At 33.2% G+C, this 21,828-nt stretch overlaps 1 protein-coding gene across 1 annotated transcript in view; it reads right to left on the reverse strand.

The window, feature by feature from the left end:
* LOC110993656 (atrial natriuretic peptide-converting enzyme-like) overlaps window positions 1–21,828 on the reverse strand; it is an 85,633-nt gene that overhangs the window by 21,854 nt on the left and 41,951 nt on the right. Inside the window, exons 6-9 of the mRNA XM_045632687.1 lie at window positions 9,623–9,763; window positions 6,648–6,842; window positions 1,245–1,377; window positions 790–942 (exon numbers count right to left, since the gene is read on the reverse strand). Coding sequence (XP_045488643.1) covers window positions 790–942; window positions 1,245–1,377; window positions 6,648–6,842; window positions 9,623–9,763 — 622 coding nt within the window. The remainder of the gene's footprint in view (window positions 1–789; window positions 943–1,244; window positions 1,378–6,647; window positions 6,843–9,622; window positions 9,764–21,828) is intronic.

The following is a 21,828-nucleotide window of genomic DNA, read 5'->3' on the forward strand; positions in this document are numbered from 1 at the left end:
GTGACGCGTAACCGAAAATATGACGCGTAACCGAAAAATGTGATGGTAAATATTTTTTCCAAAGCCGATAAAGAAGTTTCACTTCAAAAATCTCCAGTCTTTGAATATTTTTTTTATTATTCACAGAAAATTTCAACAAAAATAATATAAGATATACAATTACGCCACCTTTACAAAATGCATAGAATAAATTTGCTATCCATTAATCTTTTCTAAGTAAACCTTCAAATCATAGCATGCCTATGCATTACATATGGTTCTCTGGCGAAGAGGTGAGAAAACTATAAGGCTGCGAAAGTAACTAGTTAATTGATCTTTTATGTTAATAATGATTATTATTAATAATTAATTATCATTGGTAACGGAACTTTTGTCTTGTATGTAACAGCTCCTGGATTAGGTTATATACCACAAGGCCTACCAACCGGAATTCATCGTCGCAATCGCCTTGTAAGACGCTTCCGTCTATTGTATATGAAAAAAAATATAAATTGACCCTTTATCGGTTTATTATTAGCTGCATTCGTGAAAAGATCTCGACGAAATTTGTTTTTAGCGTTTTATCGTATATTGATTTGTACCGACAATGTTTTGCAAGACCCATACAAAATTTTTGTACAGGATTTTCTTTCTAACGATGATTAATGATGATGATTTTTGTCGTATAACAAAAAGTATTAAGAGTTGCACAAATATATTGGGACATGATCTGAAGATCGATCATGATTATATGAAGACATATAAATTCTGTATTTTTAACTATGACACAGAAATAATTAAATCCATTACCTGGTTTCTCAGCTCTGAACTTTGCTTCTTTAACTTCTCTGTTCCCCAGACACACATCTGTATCTGTTGACTCAGGAAAGATTTCACACTGCAGATAATCTGGCATAGACAGACCGAAAACTTCCAGGAAGAACCCGCAGCGCCGCATTGTTTCTGCAGGGTCAAATAATTCTTATTATTACGGAATATGAGATACAGGTATCACAATTCCACGTCATTAAATTTGTTTCAATAGACAAGAAAAAGCCGGCGTAAAAAACTCTCGGTTAAATTTTAATTCTTGATTATATAAAAAAATTCAACCATTATAAATGTTTCTATTGTTGTAAATATGTTTTTAATAATTTTTTATTTATTCTTTTGTAATTTATTTACTTATTAAAAATTCTACATTTTCTTATTATATTTTAACCCTAGTTATATGTTGCTCTTTATGAATTAATTTATACTGTTACCTTGACAAAGGCTTCTGCAAGGCCGTACCATATGCCCCAATGGCCCACACTTCGGGACAAACAGTGAACACAGGAACAGCGCCGTGAGTTCGTAGCAACGGACGTCGACTACTGCATCATAAATCTCCAAATCCTAATAAATAAAGTAGACATACCGATTTCATATTGAGTAGAAAACGACATTTTATGACTTAATATTTCGAAACAAAATTCTCTTCAGATTAATCTAAATATAATTTATTCATGTAGGACATTTATTAACTTCAGTAAAAAGATCTCAAATTAAGGGCATAGCCTCTCTACGAGAAGAACTGGCAATAAACTCTCAGTCAAACTTCAACCATTAGATCATGTTCCTCATCACATATTAATTAGTAAGAAGTTAAATATTATTGTGTTTTATAAATCAATTTAAATTAGTCAAATTAAAATCATCCAAACTATTTGCGTATATACAAATTAAATTTTTGGGGAAAAATCACAATAATGTTATTTACTTTTAATGTTAGGCAAATTGGAATGAATCTTTTTTATGATTTACGAAGCCACTGGGATGGCTCAACTCAAGCGCAAGTATTTTTTAAAACTAGGAACTTGTCAGGTTCATATACAATGAAAATGAAAGAAAATTGTGTATTATCTGTATTTATTTCCCCTGAGTTGGTATCGACTAAATTCTAAAAGATGTAGCCCGGTTTATTTTAAATTATGTTTAAATAATTATAAGTTTACATATATAATTTTAACGGATTGAAGTTACAATACATAACTTCAATCCGTTAAAAAAGTGTTTTTCTTTATATCATATCATTTTAAAAACATACACGTCACTTACATGAAAAAAATACTAATAACATAAAAAGTTATAGTTATGACGCCGCCGTATAGTACGCTTCTTCGCTACACTGCATCAAAGTCAATGTACCAAAAACCTGCGCAGGCGTATTCGGAACGGGTCCACTCCATATATTTCCCGTATATCAGGAGATATGTAAAGTTTTAATTTAAGTCTTAATGCTTGTAATATTTTTTTAACATTATGTTCATTAATTTGTAAATGTAAAGTTTAATAAATTGTTTCATACTTCAGAATTATCCTTTTACACACAAAAGCACTATTACACTAACTAATAAGAAACTGAAATCTTTTAATCTGGAAATAATTTTTAACTACAAACCTGTTTAATAAGAAACAGTTATTCTAAACAAAAGTCGTTTATATCAGTATCAGATATCGTTAAAGTATAAACAGACATAATATACATTCGCTGAACAAAACCACACACACACCTAATTCACTCACAGTCATTAAAGCTTCCTAACACGAGACAAGCATCTTACATAGATTCTCTATTAAGCTATGCACTTAGATCATAAATATTCCTTTGTTGTTGGCGCGGTGATGTCACGCTCTGCGCTATTGTTGGTAGACAAGGATTGATTCCTTCTTAGATTAAGCGGCCCGCACCTGTGGCGGGAAACGTGCGTTGGATATTAGCCAGAAAAGATGCTAATTTGCAAAGTAGATTATGCGTTTTCATATTTATTAAAAAGTCTTGTATTGGTTTAAATGTACATTCTAATCTGGGGCGTATAAACTTGGCTAATTAAGATGTTTATTTATTTATATAGCCACCAGCGATGTCAACTTATATAATCAGAAAAAAGTGGCATGGACCGTTTACCCTGCTATAATTTTGTTGTATCTGTGCGTGTGTGACAGAACATGTGTGATTCTTGCTTATTATTTTATTGAGCCCTTGAGAGGCTTAAAACTTCATTGTACGTGTAATGACTGAAAAGTTTGTACTATATAAATAAATTAACTATAGAGAATACTAGATTAACTAATTACGGACGTAGTGAGAGTGACTTTTTGACTCAAAGCAATCTACACATTATTATTTGAATATCGGTACCGGCTTGTGTAGAATTTTTCTTCCCAATACCAACAGATATTGCAAAACAATAAACGTAAGATTTAGGTTTCTTTAATATATAGTCCAATCGCAGACATACGACACCACCAGTTACAATAATCAAAAAAAGTAATGTGTCATAAAGTACATATCTTCCACATGGCCCCTTAATGTTTAATATTGTATGGATTCTTGGAAAACAGTCTTTTAATTAGTCTAATTATCTTGATTCTCGATAACACAGTATTTATTATATCAATCAAAATAATTAAGATTATTCCAGTTATTATTTGCTACAGACTTCTACTTATTGATACGTACGTTCGTTTATATTTCACCTTAATTGCAAACGATGTAGATTGCTTAATTATCTAGCCTTTGTTCGCGTCAAATCGATAAATAATGAGGGAATAATTCTAGCCCAGCCGCGATTTTGGAATATGTATATGGTTTTGACGGTACCGTTTCCGTGGTTTACTACCGTGGTGAACTAATGCCTAAACCCAAAAACCTATCTCAATCAATTATTGACCATCTATGATAGTCTTAGTCCAAATATATTTAAAAGTGTGCCAATAACCAATCGACAGATTGTAATAGCCATCATTCGATGCAAGCTATCTATGGTAGGTAGGACCTTTGTATGAAAATGACAGTTCTACTGTGCCCATATCCTATCTTAAGATTTTAATTTACATAAGTTTTTAAAATAATTAAACAGCTATGTTTTAAACATAGACATGTATATTTTAATATTATTTGTACAGCTTTATTTATTATATATTATAGTTTATATTGATTATCAAATATGAATGTATGGAGCGAAAAGATCGCATTCTATCCGTCGTCAATAATGGATTAAGGGTTTGGTTATTGGGATGCAGATAGGAGATCGATTACTGTCACGGTCTGATCTCAGATTGTTTTCAATCTGAGATTGTGGTTTTATTATTGGGTCCGGGTGTAAGACGCCATTTGGCCTAAATAAAATTATCGGCAAAGAATGATTATTGTTTGCTAACAAAATATGCCGCCCCTTTTGCCACAAAGCATATATAGATCCTGCACCAGAAACATAAAAATGTAAATTCACGAAATACATAGCACATAGTATTTTTATTTTTTTGTGCTAAGATCATACGAATATCCAGTGACTGTTTCTTTTTGCCTTCGGATCAAATGCTAATAGCGCCAGCCCGCTTAGACTAAGGCAACATTGTTTTATTCGCTACCGTGTTTATGAATTGTATGAAATATATTTCATGTTGGTAGAACATTGGTGTAGTCTTTTGTTTGAGCGTTCGTACAGATTACATTGTTTTGTTTCATTTAAGAGGATATGTTCTAATCAGCTAATCTGTTTCTGTTATTGTGTGAAAACAGGGCATTGTACATTGCTTATATGTCTTACTTAACAACATTGGTTTTATTCTTTTTTCTGCAATTTTTGTCACTAAACATTTTGTTAATACATAATTAAAACTCGTGATAAACAAATATTAAATTAGAAAACTATTAAATTGATTTCTTTTAATTTACAGGGTACGCAACGGCAACCTGGCAACGCACTCGCTAGCCCTCTGGCATTGAGAGTGTCCATGGGCGGCGGTATCACTTAACATCAGGTGAGCCTCCTGCCCGTTTGCCGTTCTATATTAAAAAACAAACAATTAAAAATCGTGTATTCAAAGACATATTTGAACTGTAAAAAGCACAAAATTTCGATATATATTTATGATAATTCAATCGAAAGTCTAAAAAAGAAGCCTTTTGAGTGAGTTGTAACCTTCACACAGATAATTGATGAGTCAGCTAAGCGGATTGCCAGGAATGGCTTCGGCCAATTAAAATGTGTTTATAAGCTGCAATAATCTCCCCCCGAAGTGCCACCTCACGACTTTTATATGGCTTTTGTATAACTTAGGTGTTACGTAGAATTAATGTGCATAATTATTAACACAGTACAAAAAAAATATAAGAAGTCATTAAGTGAAAAAGACGCGAAGTGATATGGTAAGTAGGATATCTTTTTACAGAAGAGAACTATAGTTAACAAACAACATACACTTAACAATTTTTGTGATAATCTCTAATCGTTCCCTAAAATATAACTGTTGGCGACTCATAAATAGAAATTAATATTAAAACGCTGAATGTATACTAAATAACGATTAACTGAGCGGGTTTAATGAAGCTTTTAATTTAGCTGTTTACGACTAACAGAAGCTTAATTATACAAATAAGTTCTAGACGTAGCGTACTTCATAGGATTTTCTCTGTTTATTTCTTTCGCTTTACTCAGCGCCAGAATATATTTATAGAATCAAAGAAAAATTATTTAGCCTACATATTACGCTCCTTATTTTTTATATAACATATACTTTACTTAAAAACCAACCGTAAACCGTAAACCGTAAAAGTAAGTCAAACTTCTGGAATCATATTTTAAGTTGTCATATGAGTAGAAATTCGTAATCGTACTGTTTTTTTGTAATCGTATAACGTAATAAGTGAGATCGCCCTATTTTCAGCAGTTTTACTCAAATCATACATTGCAAGTCTATTATGACAATTTTTCATACCGTTTTTAAAAGGTCGAACAGGTCAAAAGTTTTACGTATTCGCCTCTTAATATACTAAAACAATGCAATAAAGATACTTAGTATTACATTTGTGTACAAATTTGTATAATACTTAATAATATAGTAACTAGCTGACCTGGCAAACGTCGTTTTGCCATGTATATCACTTATAATAATAGGGGTTAATCGTAGAGGGATGAAAATTAGGGGTTATATGTATTTACTAATGCTGTATCATAAATATCATTTTTTATCTAAAATTGAAAAAAAAATTAGGGGTGGATTACCCTTAACATTTAGGGGGAAATAGAAAAGGGGCAAAATAGATGTTGTCCGATTCTCAGACCTACCCAATATGCACACAAAATTTCATGAAAATCGGGAAAGCTGTTCCGAAGGAGTTTAACCATAAACACCGCGACACGAGAATTTTATATATAAGATAAGTAATAATAATTAAATAAGTTAAATAATGAAGTATTACGTCAATTTGATAATCTACTTTTAACGGCTAGCCTATGTACGTACGGGTTTCACTTTCATTATTATTATTTTCCTAGCTTTAATTAGCATGCTTAAATGGGTAATAATAGTCGTGACTTATCCGGAAAAGAATTACCCTCATCCGCCTAAAGATAGCAAAGTGAAAACGTACGAATTTGATTGTTTAATATCATGTCTAATCGCAGTCATACACGATTCGTTACAAAAATCAGACTCAAATCTTTATAGCAATCCTTATCGGGCGGGCAGATATTACGCAGGACACTATGAAAGCGATCTGTCTTAGTACCTAAAACGGCATATTATGTTGTTGTAACGTCAACGCATGCAGTCTGAGGCTAAGACTGCCTTCAGCGCCATTTGATAATAATTATTCTACTTTTTATATTATCACGAACCTGTTGAGCGTCCCGCTGTCCAAAGTGGCCAATGTAGTTAGGGAAAACGGTGAAGTTGTATGAGACTTTATGTTGATGGCAAAAGCTCACGATCACCGGGAGACAGACACCCGGCGCGGGATTGCGACTTCCGGGTGGCTCTGTTGGAACAGGCCATGTCACCACCGTAGATTTGTTGACTACTTGAGAGACGTACTGAAACAAAAATGTTAATGTATATTATATATTAAGTGACACATATATGTACGTACCAACGTAACAATAGACACTTACACACGTCATACTACATCTTACATCACTCCATTTTTAACATTAAATTTCAAAATAATCTCCCTTTGATTCAAATTACATGAGGTAAATCCGGCATACTTGGGATAATTTCCGTTTGAATCGACCACATGAAGAATGTTGGCATGCGACGTGCTCGGAATATGTTAATTAATTAATAAATGGCTGCGGTCATTTTGTTCCACGAGTAATACCTTTGGCTCGAAACTAGGTTTTTTCAAATTATCACGGAAGGGTAATTATAAATAATTATGTCAGTGGCTTAGTTGGATAATCAGATTATTAATTTCGGATCGGAAGACAGAAAGATGGAATTTAGCGAAACAGACGGTAAAATAACCGCATGTAATAGACTTTGAGGGTCCTTTAAGTCGGTTAGTTTTTGTAAAATGACTATTTGGATAAAGTGGTCCATTATTTAGGGATTCATCCGATACAGATATATCGGCGATACATTGGGTTTGCCGATATATCGGTATCAGTAATATTTTATTTATTTATTTGGAAACAAAACAGATACATCTATACAATAAAAAAGTTAAAACAAAACATAAAATAAACTTAATGGATGTGTCCACTAAAGGTTTCGCTAATAAAAATATGATATAGTGCAAAGCAAAATAAAACCAAACATGATAACACAAAATTTTTAAATCCGGACAACGACAAATATACCTATAGCTATGTATAATAGAGAAGAGAGTATTAGGATATTAACAGTCGTTTTAAATTATTTTTAAATAAAGCAGCAGAGGAGTGCAAATAAGGGTCGAAGTTTTTGACAGAATTTTAGATTCTGGCAGAACACATCCTGTGAAGAGGCTTGCGGAACCCAATGTTGGTTCTGGGAGTCGGAAGGTTAAAAAGTTCTGTGTGAGCGTAGAGACCTGGCAGGAACATTAAATGTTATGAGTTCAAGAAGATCTGAACAAGTTATTTCAAATACGAATTGTTTTCATACAATGACACATCTATCAAATTACGCCCATTTTTAATTGCCGACACAACGATACTTTTCAAATTTAGCGCTTTACAAAATTTATGTAAACTCACATCTTTGATCTTGCAAGTTTGAGATTCGAATGCGACATAGAGATGGCGCGCCTTATTGCGTCACTTTAAAAAAAAATAGAACATCTTATGGAACATATTTTTTGAACTTATTCCTAATTTGAATTTTTATTATTGGTAGAGCGTGACAAATTGCTAATCTATTTTAATATTTTGTTATCGTATTTATCAAACATGTAGTTTTAATTCTAAATTTGAACATTAGCTTAATTTTAATCAAATTTATCTTTGATATCTAAAAAAATTGTCAACAAAATCGGTTATTAAAATTGATATCTTCACATTATGTATTTATTTCTCACTAATTTTGACCAATTTAAATGACAGATTATTGTGGAATACTTTTTAGTGTGACTGTCTTATTATATTAGGTATTCAAGGAATGTATAGAACCTTTTGAAAATGGACACCTTTCAATTACATGAAAATAAGGGTACCAATAAATTCACTGTAACATTCAACATAAAAGACTCCCAACAATGGAGGGCAAAGTAGCTCATTGATGTTTGAAACAAAGATTTTAGCAAAATAACATCTACATCACGAGACTTTGTGCGCGAGCGGAAAACAAAACAATCGAAGCTTCTAACCGCTAGGGTTACCAGCTTATCATTTGAATTAAAATATACTCTTAATATGTCAACTTGTAACCTTTGCTTGGCCACAGACACAATCTACAAATAATTATTGATTATAACATTTTTGAGAATTAGGGAATCCGTATGCCATTATAGACTCACCCTAACTGGGAACAAGTATTAATACGAAATGGTCTCCGAAAATTGATACAGATAGAAATTATCACAGTTAACATATATATTATGTAAGCTTAATATAAAAACCTGAAAATATATTCAATGTCAAAATAACATTCTTACCCGTAAATCAAATATTTAAACCAGAAAGACAAGATTGTAATTAATTGAACCACAAAGCTTAGTTAAGGGGAATTAAATTATACCACATTTCTCTTAACTTTTGTTTGTTTCTCAGTAAAATGTCTTCTTACTTCAACGCTAGTACTCTATAACTTACAACAGCTATTGGAATCTCGACGCAATTGAAAGTTACAGAATACCACTGCTGCGTAGAAGAAGCGTTAAAGTTTACCTTAGAACCCATTTAAAAAATCGGTTCCACAGCACTTTTAAAAATGGAACGTCGTAATTTGTTTCTGATTGGATTAGCGAATCGAAAGAAAGTGACACGTGTTTGATCATTAAAGTACCTTCATCGTACATGCAACTACAAAAGATTATTTTCCAAATTTACTCTCCCGTCGTAACTCGGAATCTCAAATATTCAATTCGCTCGGAATTCATACTTCTATTTCCAATGAACACTCGTATTCCGTTCAGAAGCGACGAACCACAATAATTGTCATCTGTTCAAGATTAAAACCTTTGTTTCTATGAAGAACTTTAAAACTTTGCATTCGAAATAACAGTTTCAAATATGCAGATAATATAAACATAAAGACGGGGAGAATAAATGACATTAATATTTTAATGTGTGAGTGATATTTGTGTGTACGTGTTATTCTATTTTTTTTTATAAATCCTCGAGATTTTCGGAGAGAATTTATGTTTAATTCTCTATTCAAATTTCGAATATACCTGTACTGCTGGGTTTGCTCTGAAGTAAGCAAACAGTGCCCCCGTAATAACGACTAGTGCGACTGCATTCAGAGCTAGCTGCATCATGCGAAATTTGTGTGCTGAGCTGTCGGTGCTAGATCTTCGTATATCGCGCAACATCTGAAAATTCAAGCCGACATTAATTGCTGTAAGGATTTCTATAATGAATATCGTCTATCCGAATTGTACTTTGATTATTGTCTCAGAATTTGAAGGGTATAAACCCGTACTCTTCTTACATTATATTAGGTTGTAGCTGTTCTGAAACGTTACGTTAATAATAATAATTTTATTTATTGCCAAAAATATGTACGAACAAAGACGTATCTTTAGTGTGAGATCAGTATTTCTGGGACCTACTGTGTAGCAATATCAAAATTATTAATGGATATAGAAGAAATTACATAATTAAATTAATTTCTGATAATGTAATTTAATATAAATTAAAAATATTATTTAACTTATTCTACATAATTTAGAAGGTTTTGCCATATCGATATAGTCAAATGCTCTAAACCAGTCCGCGACAAGTCTTTCTATATTGAAATCGTTTTTGATTATTCTTGTGTAGTAGAAATTTTTGGTGAAGTTAAAAATAACGAATGAATTCTTTTGAACAAAAATACATGAGACTCCATAATATGAATTAACTGTGATGTTTAATGTAACACATGAAATCCGAATGATTAACGTTCATACAATTCGGTCCACGAATACAAGGTCCACAAATAAAACACTTACAAGTCGACCTACACTTTTTAACTCCATCAAAAAGACAACATATATAACAGTGCTTTCAACGACATACCGAATTATATTCATATAATTTCTTGTACATAACATTCTCGTGTCGCGGTGTTTGTGGTTAAACTCCTCCGAAACGGGTCGACCGATTCTCATGAAATTTTGTATGCATATTGGGTATGCCTGAGAATCGGACAACATCTAATTTGATCCCCCTAAATGTTAAGGGTAGTCCACCCCATAATATGTTTTTTAATTTTTAGATAATTTTTTTATCAACTGTATCAACGGCAATAAAAAATACATACAACCCTAAATTTTCAACCCTCTACGATCAACCCCTATTTTTTATTATAAATGATATACATGGCAAAACGACGTTTGCCAGGTCAGCTAGTATATCAATAAAATTAGTACTCAAAAACCACCATATTGTACCTTATTATATCATCAATGTCTCTTAAAATTGAAATCATTTAATTATTAAAGGTATTCTATAATCAGTCTATCTGTCTCTATACGTGTAATCGATGTGCATAAAATTCTGAGAATTTTGTTGTGCCTCATAAATAAATGCTTTTTAATATAATGTTTTCTTGCTATGTTTAAATTATCGATAAACAACCACAGCTCAATACGTAGCCGGTATTATTTTCCTTCAAAATCTTCGTTAAACGTAACGAGGTTAAACTGCTTACATTTCCAATCCGTAAGTCCACAAAAGGCTGCAAACGGTTGCGTTTGATGCAGGATTTTGTGAAAATTTTATCTTGCCTCACTGACAAAAAGTTTACTACAGTTTTATGTCAATTTAAAACTTTCTTATAAATTTTGACGGGAATGGCTTAGTGAGTAGACTGGACGTCAAAGTCGTCCGAACGATGGTACAGCGATATTTTCCTTTAATAAACCTTTGATAAAATCAAATTTGCTAATTAGCTTTGGCCTAGTAGATTCAATGTGCGACTCTCATCCCTGAGACTGTAGGTTTGATCCTCGGCCGTTCTCCAATGGTCTTTCTATGTGTCTGTGTCGTTTGAAAAGAAACCGGCTTGCCTAAGACCTTAAAAGTTGACAGCGTGTGTCAGACACAGAGTCTGTTCACCTACTTGCCTATCAGATCCACAAACTATAATGAAACAGATACAAAAATCTGAATCCTATACTTAAAATTGTTGTATTACCACTGATTTTATTCATTTAATATTTTAATGTAATTATTAATAAAATAAACCTTTCTCAAATCTCGGGACTGTTATTGTAACGTTTGTAAAAATAATTCGTAATATTTTATTTAAAATAAAAACCAACTTAGATCCTGGCAAGAATAAATAGTACCATAAGTCTATGTATTGTAGTTTTAAAACAGCTGCAGGAGCTGAAATCCTTTGAGAGAGTCCTTTTAGTGGACTTTGTTAGTTCCAACTTTTGTACTCGAGCGCGTTTTGTGCCAGTTTGTTGAAAAAAAACATACATGAAAACAGTACAGCGCGCTTTTTCAAATGCATTTATTTCTTCACTTAAAAAGTTCTGAACGAATAATCGGATTCACGAAGGTATTGTTGTGAATCAACTCACTGCAAATAAATCTAAATAGGCCTTATTGAGAACGGTTACATAAGGCCGCCCGTTGTTTTTTTTAATTGTTAATATTTTTATTTAATTAAAAAAAATGTTAATGTATAGTAAGATTTGCTTGCCTTGCAAGTAATATATACTAAATCCTGCAAAAAAATCAATACCTAATTTCATAACGAAGTTATTATATTTTTAGTAAATCGTACGAGTACTTAAGTGTGTCGGTACATGTGAGTGAATGTGTGAGTGTAAAGTGCATGATTATGTAATGTTAGATCTCAGTAGAATTGGCATCTCTGCGTAAGATATATTCTGAAGGTAGTGTGTTCTTTAATAGTTCAACTGTGGTATGCGTGGTATGCAGCCTATTTCATTTATTGTCGATGGAATATGCCTGCATATTGCGTCTTTGAATTTAATTTTCTTACATGTACTCCTTTGTCAAAGGCCCATAATGCACCCATAAAATGGGTGTCCATAGGCTGCGATGACTATCCTTTATGAGTGACCCGGCTCGTTTGCCCCTGTTATATAAAAAAATGCATGCGTACAAAGTACACATGTCAGAAGTGATTTTTTTGTAAAACATTATTACTAAAGTACAAGCCCCATTTGTATATCTATTTTTACACTGTATACAATGCTTCTGATAATATAAGTAAAAATTGCGTGTACTGCAAAAGAGATTATGCGAAAGAATTGCCATTGAAACTAAAGTTCTAATATCTACTAAACTAATACATAAACTAATAGTACTATATAATATTAATTAATTAATTAAATTTAATCAGTTAGTTAATTGTATTAAATACTTTGTTTGTTTGTTCCCTTTTGTAAATCTTTTTGTTATATAATACATGTATCATGTATTCCATCTGTGGCTATGTTCTCGGTGTATTTGTTTGCATTATATGTATTTTGTGTTAGCTGTAGGAGTACAAAATAAATAAATAAATAATTAAATAGCGTGTATTTTTTCTCGATCACCCTTTCTCAGTCTCTCTCAATCGGTCTCAATCGCTCTGTCTCTTTTCTTCGACAAAAACGCTGCTTCGTGACGTTACATCAGTATAAAATTAACTTTCATGCGCCTAAAGAAGTTTCACTTCAAAAATATATTACAAATCGGTAACCCGACGTCCTTGGTCGTTTTGCTTAGAGTGCATCAGCTCCGCCCTACATACCATTATAATTGAACAATCTTTGCTTAAAGGAAAATTTTGAACTTAATATTTGTTAGTTACTATAAGCGCCATTCGTAATTGCATGATGTATCCAGACAATAGTCGTTCTCCAACGCGACAATGACATTCGACTGGTTTGCAAAATTGAAACTTGCTCTTTGTTCGACATTATACCCAGAATGCAACGAAATTAGAATATCATTTCAGGAGATTTTAAGTCCCTCGAGTTTAAATTCAAATCTGGTTGAATTAAATTATGAGGTAACTTTGAGTTTTGGTAATATTCGTGTATATATTAATTCAGACCAAAAGCTAGTTGTAATTTATATTTTACTAGCGGATCAAACGTTGACGACACATACCTTACATACAAAAAATGTGTGCGTGTACACGTAAGAAAAAAACTTCTTTATGACTTTATTTTTCGAAAAATAATCTACCGTATGCAACGATTATAAAAATTGGTTAAAGTTAAATTAGATAAAGTTTATCAAAAGGCTTTTATTATCCTAGACATGAATAATACAATGATTTTATTTACCTTGTTATTACTAAGATTTTGATTAGAATACTGTAATTGTTATTAGTTATATCGTTATTATATATTTTTGTTAGTAATGGCTTCGATTCTATTCTAATCAACCGTAGCCCTACCACGAAATATGCGTGTAACGGAATACTGTGAGACGTAACCGACGCATGTGACGCGACGCGTAACCAAAAAATGTCACGGTAAATTATTTTACAACGCCGATAAAGAAGTTTTACTTCAAAGCTAATATCGAATAATAATGTAAATAATTCTCGTCTCTAGCCGTTTAGGTGTTTAAATATGAACACATGCACAGAAGATTCATATAAACAGCAGCGTCAACTGCTGTCCTGATTTGTGAATCTAAACCATCCAACAGATGTAAGATAACAAAAACAAACTCATTCAGTTCATGAGGTATTTTGTAACATACACGCCTACAGAAGCCTATATAAAAAAATAAGTCAGTGGAGCTACCTCTTTAGTTCTTGGCCTCAGAATCTGTTTCATGATCATTTTTAAATCTAATAGGCAAGGAGGTGATCAGCCTTCAGTGCCTGACACACGCCGTCGACTTTTTAGGCCTAAGAACATGTCGGTTTCCTCACGATGTTTTCCTTCACCGTTCGAGCAAATGTTAAATGCGCACATAGAAAGAAACTCCATTGGTGCACAGCCGGGGATCGAACCTACGACCTCAGGTATGAGAGTCGCACGTTGAAGCCATTAAGCCAACACTGCTTATATTGCTATTATGCACAGAAGCCTAAATTGTTATTATTAAATAATAAACGAGATGCCAACAGAGACGCAAGAAATAGAATAATTTTTAAGTATTACTTTTAAACCATAGGAATTCAGGCTAACGATTCGTTGAAATAGAATAACGTTTGATGTGGGCAGTAAACATGACAGATCGTGTAGGAAAATGTATTTTTCTTAATTAACTTAGCCGTAATAAGTTTTATCTTTATTGTTTTTGCTTGGGTTGTAATATTCCATTAGAATCGTAAATTAGAATCACATTATTTATTAATTTATTTAGTACTCCTACATCTAACATAAATTATATATAATTACAAACAAATACACTGAGAATATAGGCAAAGATGGAATACATGATACATTTTACAACAAAAAGATTTATAAAAGGGAACATACAAACACAAAGTATTAATATTTCACATTCTGAAGCGAAAAAAATTTAAAATTAATAAACAATAAGCATAAAAATGTATATAAGTGCTACAATATAGGCTATATTCATCTACAACAAAATATTTGGTCAATGTTATGCGCGCGACTTTTTAATTAATCTTTGATGTTTTGTGAAAATATAAAAACTTTTCATCGACCATAATTTTTCATTAAAACAGAAGTTAAACTGCGTTCCTCGGGAATTAAGAATCTGCACAAATAAAAATGTTTATCAACTGTTGATACGTCAACAAAAACAATTTTTAAAAATATTTTTACTAATTTTTTATTATTAAAACCAAGTCAAATATAGAAAAATGTTCTGATATAAACCACTTGATGTCACATTAGCATACATTTTTTCTCGTTCCAGTTCTTTCAAGTCCGTTATACTTAATATAATAAAGTGATGACTTTTATATGATAAAACGTTGACCTAATTGATTAGACATGTTTTTAGCCTTATTACTGAACCGATTTTAATGAAATTCCAACTGTTCAGTTAAGCATCATTTCAACTTTAGTTACCGATGAAGTTGTGAAAATACACTTCACTTCCCATAAGATTTATTGATTCATATCTAGGGGTCCAAAGTGAGTTTCCATCGCGTTCGATATTGAACCTCGTATTTCTCTTTACTCGTGTGTTAGGTTTTTATTTTCGTTACGATATTTCTTTATTAGCAATAGCTTAAAAAGAATGGGACTTAATTTACATTTATAGGTTTTTGTACATAGATAAATCCTTTTCAGTTTAGTATACCTAGTACCTACTTGATGCTACTAATCAAAAGTATTCAATATACTTTTGCCTTTGAATTGACGCTTTACGCTTCCTATAAAGTGAAATTAAATCGTATTGTATAACGAGGTTGTAAAGCCTATCGGTGAACTATCTTAAATATTTTTAACATCCATTAAAGTGTCATGAAACTCCCATTTGCGAGACGGAACTTTTGTCTTCATAATTGATACTTGATCGCTTATTGTTTAAAGACAATAATGCTTAGACAAATATTGGCTTTGTATTGCTAGGCCTGTACACTTCAATTACCAAAATCTGACTCTGAAGTATTTTTAATCCCTGGAGGAACGTTGAACCAAAATACAAACAATACCGTATTCTTTTATTAATTCAGTTTATGATTCTCTTCTTATGATCCTCTAATATCGAGGGCGCTTAGTTCAATCCCACGACTGTGGTGCCAAGTCAAAAAGACTTTTAAGCTTACAAAAAAGCTAGTAAACATTGAACATGTGCTAGATTTATAAGACCGATCTTTAAAGCATTTAAAGAACGAATGTGAACGAGTGAGTGAATGTTAAAGTCTTGAATCTTTATATAATATGTTAGACTGTAACTGCTTACAAGTACAATCAATGTTTATGATTATCGGTATTGGTTGTTGTTTTTATTATTAATTGCTTTATATCTAAGCAACAAATTAGGTGCGGCACGGTGGCCCTCAGTTATTTGTACAGTGTGAATGTTCCTTAACAAATAAGACAAGTAAGTAAATTAAGTTGCAATTTACTTTTATCACTGATTTCAACATGGCGTCATGAATCTCCACAATAAGGTAGTGCGGTCGAACCTCGCCGTTAAAAAAGTACTATAAGAATCATCTACGTGCCATTGCCTACCGTAATACTTGCATCGGAGAGCAGCAAAACACAAGCCAAAGGCAATAGCCGGCATATTTCAAATACTCTAAGAATTGAAGAAAAGGATATATAATATGATATGATAAAGAGATGGCGCGCCACTGATTTTAGTTGCTATTAAATGTTGATTTCATTAAAACTGTAATTTAAATTAAACCTCGAATTAGAAGTTTTATTAAAAGTCGTATTAAGCACGTATAATGACAAAAATAGCCCTAATCCAAAACACGAACTCGAATCACACCTACACATGTTAAATCTCGGAAGCGGATAGAAAATCAATGTAGTGTTAAAACAATTAAAATAAATCCCCTCCGATTGCGATCGAACGATCGCTTACCGAACGGGGTTATTAGGATACAAATTGGATGGTCGCACGATTCACTACTAGTCGCTTGCTTTATAAATGTTATTTATCACGACTCTCCGTAATACAGCAATTTTTTGTTCCAAACACTTTTCAGCATCCGGCCTGTTTTTAATAATAATTATTTATTAATTTAATTTTATATGCAAATTTAGTTTACGTTTGACTTATATTTCGATATTAGTTGCTATTAACAAACATTACTAACGTATTGAATAGTAAATGGAATATTAAAAGAAACAAGAATACTCCTATAGTTAGGCATGAACAGCATATCAACGTTTTAAGATATGTTTTATTTTTTTATTTTTATTTATTTGGTGCACAAAACACATTATAATCTTTACAAAAATAAACTTAAAACTAATAGTTATGAACAGGATTCTAATGTAAAACCATGTGCACACTGCAAAATTAATGTTACATCAATAAAAGGCTCATAACTAACAAAGGTAACATAGTAAGAAAAAAAACAATAATAATAATAATAATAAGTTCCTCGACACCAATTTAACGTAACGTTAACCAGGACCACAAGGGTCAGCACTTAACCTACGATGGAGGATGTCTTTAACGACACTAATGAATTTATTGATGTTGCGACAGAATATGTCCACAAGTAAGTGGTTGCTCTTTGCCATCTCGTTATATTGACGAGCCATCCTGGTCAAAGGGTTGTAAAAAGAGATGTTATTCTTATAAGTTTGAAGGGAAAATAAATTGACTTCGTTAGCTCTACGGGCACTAAATCTAATGTTAAGGCTAATGTGAGCAAGTAGTTCGGGAGAGTCTATAATGGAGTGGGTGATTTTGTAAAGGTAAACTAAGTCGAAGACTATGCGTCTGGATTCTAATGGTTGAACTTTAAATTTCAGGAGTCTATCGCAATAATTTAAGTTAGACCGGCCAGGTTTTATACGATAACATAAAATTCTGAGAAATTTCCTCTGAATTCGTTCAATATCGTCAATGTGCACCTTATAATTCGGCGACCATATAGGACTACCGTATTCTAATATACTTCTTACGAGGCTGAAGTATAAGTACAAGGTGCTACGAGGATTTTTAAAACCTTTTGTGGATCTAAGAATAAAACCCAGTAGATGGTTTGCTTTAGACGTGATGTGACTATAGTGGGCACGGAATGAAAGCTTGTCATCGAACAGGATACCTAGGTCTTTTGCAGCATCTGATCTGTTAACTAATTGACCATCTATGACGTAGTTCCATACGATTTTGTTTCGTTTATTAGTAAACGATATGACAAAACACTTGTCTATATTTAAATACATGTAGTTCGTCTTGCACCATTGTGATACGGTATTGATATCACGCTGTAATGTTAAGCAGTCATCTAAATTAGTAATAGAAGTAAATATTTTTAAGTCATCTGCATATAAGAGACAATTGCAGGACAGTTGTTGAATAAGGTCATTAATAAAAACTACGAAGAATAATGGCCCTAAGTGGGAACCCTGAGGTACTCCCGATGTAACTGCGATAGGTGCAGAGATGAAGCCCTTTAACGCAACCAACTGAGTTCTAGAGTCTAGGTATGAGCAGATCCATCTATATAAACTGCCGTGGATACCATGTGACGCTAACTTATGACAGAGCAGATGGTGATTTACTTTGTCAAAAGCCTTAGAGAAGTCAGTGTAAACAGAGTCAACTTGGCCACCTGTGGCAAACACTTGACAGAGATAGTTTTTGTATTCCAGAAGGTTAGTGACCGTAGACCTGTTTCTAACAAAACCATGTTGCTTGTCTGAAAGAACAGGCTTAAAATGACTGAACAGATGAGTATACATCACTGACTCAAATAATTTAGCAGCGCAAGATAAAATACTTATCGGTCTATAGTTTTTACAATTGGACTTATCACCACTTTTATAAATAGGTATTATGTGGGCAGTTTTCCAGCGCTTAGGAAACACACCACTAGTTAACGATTTATTAAAGAGAACACATAATGGAATGGACAACTCCTTTCCGCAACTTTTTATGAAAATAGGAGGCAGAAGGTCAGGACCTGCCCCTTTGTTAATATCCAAACTATCTATTTTACGTTTGATATCTGTTACCGTAATAGAAAAGCCAGATAATATATTAAAATACGTGTTATTTACAGCACCAGATTGGTCAGTGTATATAGTTTTATTAGTTTTATCATCAAAAACTGAACCAAAGTATCGCGAAAAAAGGTCACATATCCCCTGACCGTCTGTCTCAGAAGTATTTTCAAGTGTCATGGTGTGAGGCACTGAAATATGGCCTTTACGATTATTCACAAATCTCCAAAATGATTTTATGTCCTTGACCAACGAGTCCTCGATGGATGCGATATACTTGTCGTAACAAATCTTGGTAAGAAATTTGCATCTCTCCCTCAGCAAAGAGAAAACGTCGTAATCGCGGGGATTCCCAAACCTCTTAAACCGTTTATGATATAAGTTTTTTTCTTTATTACATTTAATTAAGGATTTGCTGTACCAGACTGGATAAGATGAGAATTTGCTACAACAACTTGGTGTATTTCTTGATATTATTTCAAATAAAAGCTCATAAAAAGCTTCGGTGCACTCATCAATACAAGGGGACGATAAGATTTCGGACCAGTTCACAGACTGGAGTTCAGATTTAATGTTTTCAAAATTACATTTAGCAAAATTAAGCCGTTTAATGTTAGCGCGTTGAAGCCCTTTAGAAATCAGAATCGGAGAAAGAGTAATCAAAATTGCGGGATGATTTTTATCTAACAAACTTAATGCAAGTGTTTCATTGACACTTATACAATCTATATTAGAAAGCACCAAATCCAACAAGCGAGCGTTTGCATTTGTGATAAAGTTATGCTGTTTTAGATTACACAGTGACATTAATTCATTTAGTAGAAGGAGCTTCTTACTCGGGTTAGGGGAAATTGACAGAGAGGGATTAATCGAATCAGAGTAATCAGGTGTGTTAAAATCACCAATTAATAAGAAATTATCCAAAGGGAAACGATTAAGAAGTAAATTTTGGCAATGGCTATAAAAGAGTTCAAGCTTGTTAATTCTAATATCAGGAGGCAAATAGCAAACACATAAATTTATGCGAGAAGTGTCACGTGCTTCAGGAATAAGAGTAACCCAGACATCCTCCATATCACTATCCCACGATGCTTGACGGATGACCTGGTATTTTTTATGGACGGCGAGTAAAACTCCACCTCCCTCGGTTTTAGCACTGGAGGAATCCGCACGATCTCGTCTGAAGAGATTGTAACGGGCGTCAACAACTTCGCCATCGAAAACACTCATATTTAAGTTCGTTTCCGTCAAGCATATAATATCGAAGTTAGAATTTAACAGATTTAAAGAAAATTGAGTTAACTTGCTACGAATTCTGTTTACATTTTGATAAAATATATTAATCATTGTGGAAATAACGTGTGATTCAGTATATAAAAACAAAAATTGATCAAGTAACTTACTAAGCAATGATAAACAAACAAATTAGTAGTAGTAATAACAATTAAGACAATTTAGTGAAGGAATCATGACTTTTAATTAGAATGGCCGGGCTTGATTCATCCTTACGAACATAAATTTGGCCATATCGCACCCAAACAAACCTGTAGTTCTTGTCAGTAGAAAATTTACGTGCCGCATGGTGTAACTCTTTAGCTTCAGGAGACAAATGTTCAGACAAGTATATCCTGCTCGACGACGAGCCGCCAATACCAATATCGGTAGTAGATAGTTTGGTGTCAGGGTGGGACTTATTGAAGCGAGTCAACGCAGACAAGAGTGTATCACGCTGACGCTGCGTTGAGAGGGTAACTAGTATGTTTCGCGGCCTTTTGGAGTTTGAGTCCATCTTAGCTACACGACGACATGCTTTAACATCACTCTCAGATACCACAACATTTAAACACTCACAGAGTTTTTTGAATAACTCCATCAGATTCTCAGTCTTGCTTTCGGGTACCTCGTGAATCTCGAGGTTTAAGTCACGTGAAATCTTTTCAACTGTAAATAAACGACTCTGGAGTTTTGATAACGTGTTTTGAGATTTCGTAAGTTCAGTCTCGAGTACCCTGATTCGATTGTCTTTGTCTGCAATATTTGACTTCAAATCATTTTGTTCTAAGATGATAAAATCCGTTGTCGTCGTGAAGTCAGCCTTTACCAACTCAACAGCTCGGCTAACCTCGTCGGTCACCATATCCTTCAAGTCCTTTCTAAGCGCGGACCGTAGATTTAGCATAAACGATGAGTCAGGGGACAGTTTCAAGTCTATAAGTTTGCTGATACTGTCCAACGTAACCGGCTGCTTAGAAAAGTCAGCGCCTGCAGAAGTTTTCGTAGCAAAATCACACTCCGGCTCTTTACACGTCGTTATATATGAGGAGGCGCTTGGTGATTGGTTATTGCGACCCCGCCGGACAGGAGTATTATCGTCATTGTTTTTACGCCGAGTTACATTCTGACACAGAGGACAATTAAGTGATGCCAATTGCTCAGCACTGAGCTGCTTAGTCGACCCGGCAGCAACATCAAGGCATTCATAACAAAACTTGCGTTTGCAATTATTACACTTTAAAAAATGATCGACATTTAATACGTTATTACAGCCATGGCACTTCATAGCTTGATTAGATTCACTATTATTCACTTCACTGATTTTACGTATTCTGTATTACTTCAAATTTGACTTATAAAAGCTAACACTATTGTTAAAAATTGAATAATAACACTTATAACACGGCTAATAATACTTTTAACACGGCTATGGACTACCTTCCACCACGGTTGAAAATTGAATGAATTGTGGTGTTTTGTGTTTGTTTTTGTAATCAACACATAAAGCATTGGTGCTATGCCTAACACAATGCATCAAGAATTCCACGTTTTTCCGGATGATGGCATTAAAA

The sequence above is a fragment of the Pieris rapae genome, chromosome 20, assembly GCF_905147795.1.
Source record: "Pieris rapae chromosome 20, ilPieRapa1.1, whole genome shotgun sequence".
Taxonomy (NCBI): Eukaryota; Metazoa; Arthropoda; class Insecta; order Lepidoptera; family Pieridae; genus Pieris; species Pieris rapae.